We start from the raw sequence: 8,795 nt of genomic DNA, 5'->3' as shown, positions 1-8,795 counted from the left end.
CAATAATACGAAAGTAGTAGATTTAACCTTTCTATTGATTTTTTTTTTTACACTTGCATTCATCACACACAAAGTCACTGCAGTCCTATAAAAGTGCAAGGCAACACATTTTATTTCAAAGGCCTAAATGGCATTAAGGTACAGCATATAAATACTGGTGAATCCAGAGATAGCTGTTACAGGATAACACAGACCATTCTTTCTTTAACACACATTACATTCATGTTGACTTTAAGATTTACTTAGCACAGATGTGCTACAAACATAAAAAGCCTAGCTGAGAAAATCTCAACTCCACGTACAAGTACTCAGCAAAAGAAAAGCCATGAGGAGTTTTACAAAATATGAAAATTTGTCTTAGATATAGTGCTATCACCTTGGGTTATTCCTACCACGGAGTATACCGGTACGCACACCTGAAGGTGAACATATTTCAGTTGATATACTTTGAGTTACATACAGTAGTAGTTAGTGTTGTAGAGACATTTGATTCAGTACTTAGATTACTGAACATTGTAATTTACATCCCTGCACATGATGTTTGTTTTTAATCTTCAAAATAAATAAATAAATAAATCATACAAACAAATATCTGAATGTTGTAAAGCCAGATTGATCCAAGACATTTGTGCTGTAGTTACACCCCATAACAAAAGTTTATGATAGATCAGACAAAAATAACCTAAAATGGTGAATACTTCAATGATTGTAAATTCCATAAGCTTAGTGCCATAACATAACCCCAGTCGGTTGGAATCGCTTTTCTTTTGGAGAGCATTTTGAAAAAGGTGTATCAAGAAAATACCATCAGTGCTTGTGGGGATGAACAACTGTATATAAACACTAGATTTCTGATGCTATGTATTGGCCAATGAGAGGCTTTGAAGCCACAAATCGGCCATATTGGCACTCCCCAAAAGAAGCAGTCCTTCATTGGTATTCAGTATTTAAATTAATATGTTTCAAGGACAAAATTACATGTATTTAAGTATTTATTTTTGTAGTGCGGACAGTAACAATGTCTTTCTGTATTTTGTTTAGCGCACATAATATAATTTAAAAGTATGCATTAAGTTGTCTATAATAGAATAAACATGGCTAGAATGAATGCAGACATTAATAAATGCATTTATATAACTTCCAAAATATTTTTTACAATGGTGGAGGAGTAATAAAATGGAGGCGCAGTGGCTTCAAAGCAGCACTCCCTGCCTGTCATCTAGTGTATATAAATCATTTAAGGAAACAAAATGAAAGAAAGCACTTATCTTGTAACAAATTATGCACAGATCCAATTGTTCCTCCTCACATTTCCACCCAAGCCACCATTTAAAAACATATCCAAACGTATATTTTCAGTCAGTAAAGTTTTTAAGCAATAGCACTCGGGCAAAGCTGAAACTTGGCAATACGATTATAAGTATTGGTTTGATAAAGTCCTCTCATTATATCCTCTTCCTGTAGCAGAGTATCTGTTTTCTTCTCTTCTAGTATTTCACCTTCCCAGGGACTTGCCCATTCACTCCACTGTAGTCCACCATGTACATGGGCCATTGCTAAATGTAGACGGAGACAAAGCAAAAGGAGGATAAATTAAGAGAGAGCATGAGGGAGATCAGTTATGCTGTTGCAGAAGCAAATGATGGCCCATCAATTACACAACCTTATTAGTGCCTTTTACAAATGCCTTTAAAACCTACAAATATAATATGAATGTATAAATAAAGTAAACTGTATCAAAGTATCAAATCAGAGCATTTCCGTTATGTATTTTTGATAATGAAAGGGAAAGGAGGACACCTAGTCAGTTGTACAACTGAATTAATTCAACTGAAATGTGTCCACATTTATCACAACCCCTCTGAATCAGAGAGGTATGGAGGGCTGCCTTAACCGACATCCACGTCTTCGGAGCCCGGGGAACAGTGGGTTAACTGCCTTGCTCAGGGGCAGAACAACAGATTTTTACCTTTATCAGCTCGGAGATTCGATCCAGCAATCTTTCGGTTACTGGCCCAACGCTCCTACAAGCCAGGCTACAATAACCACTAAATACTGTACAACAAACTGTTATATAAATAGCTTTATTAGTACCACATACCATCACTGGAATCTGATTGGTTGATACCCCTGACTCAGAGGGTAAGGAAACTCGGCTGCTCTCCAGGACTCTTTTGCGCTTGCGTCGATTGGTAGAAACCTCTTTCCCTTCTTAAACCACAAAAACAACATAACCGTTTTGGAAGTACTTCTAAAACAAGTGTCCTTATGGACTGCAGTACTTAAAACAAAAAATGTATTGGCTACTGTATAACAATCCTTACCTGTGTTACATGTTTGGGTGCATATTTCCGCAAAAGGCCTGTAGAAAAGAAAATGTCTTAAATATGAATTTAAATTCTGTAGATGGACAGAGAAGGGAGCCTGGCTTTTACCCAAGAGTGAGTCTTTCTACTAAAATTTCAACTTGTAGTTCTTTCATGTCCTTCTTTCACATTTTAGGCTTTTAATCCAAAATCTAGGATATTTCTACAAACTCCAGATTCATACAATTATTACACTGACAAAGACACTCACTGTAGCTGGCTCTTGATGTTGATGGTGATATCATCTCGGGCTTGAAGGATCTTTTCCAGGCGGACTATGTCGTAAGTGTTGGGATTTCGGAAGGGAATATCATCCGGAAGGCCAATAACTTCAACAGAGTCGGGACTGGCACGGATCAGCTTGTATGGGACTATGACGGAGCGGTCCAGGCCCAGAGCGTCACCTGAACATTAAGCTATTCAGTCAGTTTGGGCCAGATTTTAACTCCCAATAAATTAGAATTTTAACTAGTTTGCATTGAATTGCAATGATGTCAATGGGAGATAAAGTGAATATTTAATTTATGTGTAAATTGGGATTTACCCCTTTAGGAATAAATCACTAGAAGTTTATACTTTAACTCAATTGTTTTAGTTAGGTTTATATAGATAAAGCAAATTGTACAAATGGAGGATATACACTGACCATATTTCTGGTTGAAGAGTTCTTTCACTTGCTCACGGAGGATCACTTTCTCCCCCATGCGGTTGACCTCCTCGTCATCTGTCGGTTCAGGAGGAGAGGGGTCAAACATAATTGGTGGGGACAGTTTAGCAGATGTTACAGTGCCTTCAGGAATTATTTACACTCCTTGACTTTTTCCACATTTGGTGGTGTTACAGCCTAGTTTACAATGGAATAAATTGAGATTCATGGGCATTGGCCTACACATAATGTCAAAGTGGAATGATGTTTTACATTTTTATACTAATTCATTAGAAATTAATAGCTGACAGTGGTGTAAAATACTTAAGCAAAAATACTTTAAAGTACTACTTAAGTAGTTTGTTTGGGTATCTGTAATTTACTTTTTATACTTTTGATAACTTTTACTCTCCATCATTCCTAAAGAAAATAATGTACTTTTAACTCCATACATTTTCCCTTACATCCAAAAGTAGTTGTTTAATTTAGAATGCTTATCAGGACAAGAAAATGGTCCAATTCACACACTTATCAAGAGAACATCCCTGGTCAACCCTCTCATCTGGCGGACTCACTACACACAAACGATTGATGTCTGAGTGTTGGACTGTGCCCCTGGCTATCCGTAAATTAAAATAACAAGAAAATCATGCCGTCTGGTTTGCTTAATATAAGGAATGTGAAATGATTTATACTTGTACTTTTGATACGTAAGTATATTTGAGCAATTCCAATTACTTTTGATACTTAGGTATATTTAAAACCAAATACTTTTAGACTTTTACTTTTACTCGAGTCATTTTCTATTAAGGTACCTTTACTTTTACTCAAGTATAACAATTGGGTACTTTTTCCACCACTGAAATGTCTTGAGTCAATAAGTATTCAACCCCCTCGTTATGGCAAGCCTAAATAAGTTCAGGAATAAACATGTGCTTAACAAGTCACACAATAAGTTGCATGGACTCACTCTGTGTGCAAAAATAGTGTTTAACATGATTCTTGAATGACTACCTCATCTCTGTACCCCACACATACAATTAATTATCTGTAAGGTCCCTGAGTCGAGCAGTGAATTTCAAACACAGATTCAACCACAACCAGATTCAACCAAGTCCAGGGAGGTTTTCCAATGCCGTGCGAAGAAGGGCAGCTATTGCTAGATGGGTAAAAATGTAAAAAGCATGCATTCACCATGAGGCCAATGGGGACTTTAAAACAGTTATGTTAAAACAGTAATGGCGATGATAGGATGAAACTGAGGATGGATCAACAACATTGTAGTTACTCCACAATACTAACCTAATTGACAGAGTAAAAAGAAGAAAGCCTGTACAGAATACAAATATTCCAAAACATGCATCTTGTTTGCAACAATGCACTAAAGTAATACTGCAAATAATGTGGCAAAGCAATACACTTTTTTTCCTGAATCCAAAGTGTTACGTTCATGGCAAATCCAATACAACACATTACTGAGAACCACTCTCCATATTTTCAAGCATAGTGGTGGCTGCATCATGTTATGGGTATGCTTGTAATCGTAAAGGACTAGGGAGTTTTTTCGGGACAAAAAAAGAAACAGAACGGAGATAAGCACAGGCAAAATCCTAGGTGAAAACCAGGTTCAGTCTACTTTCCACCAAACACTGGGAGATTAATTGACCTTTCAGCAGGACAATAACCCAAAACACAAGGCCAAATCTACACTGGAGAGGCTTATGAAGAAGACAGTGAATGTTCCTGAGTGGCCAACTTACAGTTTTGACTTACAGTACACACCTACTCATTCAAGGGTTTTACATTATTTTTTACTATTTTCTACATTGTAGAATAATAGCGAAGACATCAAAACCATGAAATAACACATGTGGAATACTGTAGTAACCAAATAAGTGTTCAACAAATTAAAATATATTTTATATTTGAGATTCTTCAAAGTAGCCACCCTTTGCTTTGATGACAGCTTTGCACACTCTTAGCATTCTATTAACCAGCTTCATGAGGTGAATGCATTTCAATTAACAGGTGTGCCTTGTTAAAAGTTAATTTATGGAATTTCTTTCCTCCTTAATGCGTTTGATCTAATCAGTTGTGTTGTGACAAGGTAGGGGTGGTATACAGAAGTTAGCTCTATTTGGTAAAAGACCAAGACCATTAATGGCAAGAACAGCTCAAATAAGCAAAGAGAACTGACAGTCCATAATTACTTGAAGACATGAAGGTCAGTCAATGCGAAACATTTCAAGAACTTTGAAAGTTTCTTCAAGTGCAGTTGCAAAAACCAATGATGAAACTGTCTCTCATGAGGACCGCCACAGGAAAGGAAGACCCAGAGTTTCCACTGCTTCAGAGGATAAGTTCATTTGAGTTAACTGCACCTCAGATTGCAGCCCAAATAAATGCTTCACAGAGTTCAAGTAACAGACACATCTCAACATCAACTGTTCAGAGAAGACTGCGTGAATCAGATCTTAATGGTAGAATTGCTGCAAAGAAACCACTACTAGAGGACACCAATAATAAGAAGAGACTTGCACGGGCCAAGAAACACGAGCAATGGACATGAGACTGGTGGAAATCTGTCCTTTGGACTGATGAGTCCAAATTTGAGATTTTTGGTTCCAACCGCCGTGTCTTTGTGAGACACATAGTAGGTGAACGGATGATCTCTGCATATGTGGTTCCCACCATTGAAGCATGGAGGAGGTGTGATGGTGTGGGGATACGTTGCTGGTGACACTGACTGTGATTTATTTCGAATTCAAGGTACACATAACCAGCATGCCTACCACAGCACTCTGCAGCGATACAGCATCCCATCTGTTTTGCGCTTAGTGGGACTATAATTTGTTTTTCAACAGGACAATGACCCTAAACACACATCCAGGCTGTGTAAGGGCAATTAGGAAAGTGATGGAGTGCTGCATCAAATGACCCAACCTCCACAATCACCCAACCTCAACCCAATTGAGATGGTTCGGGATGAGTTGGACCACAGAGTGAAGGAAAAGCAGCCAACAAGTGCTCAGCATATGTAGGAACTTCTTCAAGACTTTTGGAAAAGCATTCCCCATGAAGCTGGTTGAGAGAATGCCAAGAGTGGGCAAAGCTGTCATCGAGGCAAAGGGTGGCTACTTTGAAGAATCTCAAATATAAAATATATTCTGATTTATTTAACTTCATTTTGCTGCTGGGGCAGTATTGAGTAGCTTGGATGAAAAGGAGCCCATTGTAAACGGCCAGCTCCTCAGTTTCAGTTGCTAATATATGCATATTATTATTAGTATTGGATAGAAAACACTCTGAAGTTTCCAAAACGGTCAAAATATTGTCTGTGAGTATAACAGAACTGATATTGCAGGCGAAACCCTGAGGGAAATCAAAGCAGGAAGTGGCTTCTATTTTGAAAACTCCATGTTCCATAGCCCCCCTTTGCTCCATTTAAAGGGATATGAACCAGATTCCTTTTCCTATCGCTTCCTCAAGGTATCAACAGTCTTCAGACAAAGCTTAAAGCTTTTATTTTGAAAAAATGAGCCAGAACGATAACATTGCGTCAAGTGGTCACATGAGTTTTCCTTGCGCAACAGAATTTGGACAGCCATTGTTTTCCCCTCTCCTACTGTGAAAGACATTTGCGGTTGATATATTATCGATTATATATTTTAAAAACAACCTGAGGATTGATTATAAAAAATGTTTGACATGTTTCTGTGGACATAATGGAAACTATTTGGAATTTTCGTCTGCGTTGTCGTGACCGCTCTTTCCTGTGGATTTCTGAACATAACGCGACAAACAAACTGAGGTATTTTGGATATAAAAATCATCTTTATGGAACAAACAGAACATTTGTTGTGTAACTGGGAGTCTCGTGAGTGAAAACATCCGAAGATCATCAAAGGTAAACGATTAATTTGATTTTTGCTTTTCTGATTTTCGTGACCGAGCTACCTGATGCTAAGTGTACTTAATGTTTTATCGAGCGATCGATAAACTTACACAAACGCTTGGATTGCTTTTGCTGTAAAGCATAATTTCAAAATCTGACACGACATGTGGATTAACAAAAGGCTAAACTGTGTTTTCCTATATTGCACTTGTGATTTCATGAATATAAATATTTATAGTAATATTTATTGTATGTAGCGCTATGCTATTCAGCGGTTGTTGATGACACTTATCCCGATAGCGGGATTGCAGCCATAACAGGTTCAAACTTTTTGGGTTACTACATGATTCCATATGTGTTATTTCATAGTTTTGATGTCTTCACTACTATTCTATATTGTAGAAAATAGTAAAAAGAAAAACCCATGAATGAGTAGGTGTGTCCAAACTTTTGACTGGTACTGTAAATCTACTTGAAAATCTATGGCAAGACCTGAACATGGTTGTCTAGCAATGATCAACAACCAATTTGACAGAGCTTGAAGAATTTTTAAAATAATAAATTGGCAAATGTTGCACAATCCAGTTGTGGAAAGGTCTTAGAGACTTATTCAAAAAGCCTCACAACTGTAATCGCAGCCAAAGGTGATTCTACAAAGTATTGACTCAAGGGTGTGAATACTTATGCAACTAGCGCCTAACAGTGCAGCAAATGTCAAACAACTACACAAATAATAAAAAATCAAAAACTAGAAACAAGAAATCAAGAATTTCAGATCTAATCAAATGCACAACCCAAATAACACTGTATCCAAATGCAATATATGCGTATATACATGTTTATAAAATAAATACATATATCTGGTGATAAGTATACTTAATTTTTTCTTGCTCTGGGCATCTGCATGCTCCTATTTAATGGATGCAATCATGACAGTTTCAAATCAGGTATTCTTACAGCTGTTACAGGCTTTGTTTTTCCATTTATGTTTTGGGGTTGGACTTTAGCACGTACAGCTCGTTAGCACGTAGGGCTCACCGATTGGTGTCACATCATTGGTCAGTATGTGTTACACCTCTGCAGGTTGCCATCTGGTTAGTGGGAAGGTGTTTCACCTGTGCTGGCCCAGGTGCTATTTAAGAGTGGCTGCCCCAGAGCTCTAGTTGTCTTGGTCGATGCAGAGGGTTATCACCTTTAGGGTGCCTTTGTTTTTTGATTTCTAGACAAACAATCCTTGATCTGATTTCCCGGATTTTGTTTTGCACCATCTTTTTGATGTGCTTCCTGTGTTTAAGTTTGGAGTGGATTTTATTTTGTTTGCCTCTTCTTGGGCAAATTTAGTGGGTGCTCATGGTGACTGTCTTAAGTTCTAGTTGCTGATGCTCGTCAACTTTTAGTGGACATCCCCATGAGTGTCTTTCAGAACCCCTCCTAAAACCCCACCTGTTTAGTTGTGGTTGTTGGTCAGTTCCTTCTATTTTTAGTGACATTTTTGTTTTTCTTGCTGGGGAACATAACGCAGCATCAAAATAAACAGGCAACACAATTAGAATGCTCACCACTTATTGAGGCGTAGGCCTTCTTTAATAAAGTGATCCGACGAGGTGCTAAGAGGGAGACAAATGTAATGTCATTTTTATATTACTACACTAGTAATATAAAACAAACAGTTGGGTCTGACACAGGATATGTCCTATCCAATCATGCTCTTTAATTGGAAATTCATAAATATGAATTGAATATGCCATTAATATAGTGTTACCTGGTTTAGGGATGAGTCCTTGGAAAGGTCTGCAAGAGACAAAGATGGAATCTTAACATCAGTAAACCAACTACCAGGGAGAAAAGAAAAGTAGCAGTATTTTGTCCACTGAGGGTTGGTAGTTGA

General features: G+C 37.6%; 1 protein-coding gene across 3 annotated transcripts in view; it reads right to left on the bottom strand.

Annotated features, from left to right (window-relative positions):
- Positions 1-88: 88 nt before the first annotated feature.
- gtf2ird1 (GTF2I repeat domain containing 1) overlaps positions 89-8,795 on the bottom strand; it is a 46,592-nt gene continuing 37,885 nt past the window's right edge. For all 3 annotated transcript variants that reach the window (XM_035779820.2, XM_035779819.2, XM_052529681.1), the window contains 7 exons: positions 8,670-8,698; positions 8,467-8,514; positions 3,013-3,090; positions 2,578-2,770; positions 2,325-2,362; positions 2,102-2,211; positions 89-1,556 (listed from right to left, as the gene is read on the bottom strand). In XM_035779820.2, the coding sequence (XP_035635713.1) occupies positions 1,488-1,556; positions 2,102-2,211; positions 2,325-2,362; positions 2,578-2,770; positions 3,013-3,090; positions 8,467-8,514; positions 8,670-8,698 (565 nt within the window). In that variant the 3' untranslated portion in view covers positions 89-1,487. The remainder of the gene's footprint in view (positions 1,557-2,101; positions 2,212-2,324; positions 2,363-2,577; positions 2,771-3,012; positions 3,091-8,466; positions 8,515-8,669; positions 8,699-8,795) is intronic.

Source organism: Oncorhynchus keta, chromosome 11, assembly GCF_023373465.1.
Source record: "Oncorhynchus keta strain PuntledgeMale-10-30-2019 chromosome 11, Oket_V2, whole genome shotgun sequence".
Lineage (NCBI taxonomy): Eukaryota > Metazoa > Chordata > Actinopteri > Salmoniformes > Salmonidae > Oncorhynchus > Oncorhynchus keta.
Note: the sequence above shows the minus strand (reverse complement) of the source record. Positions and strands in the feature narration are given on the sequence as shown.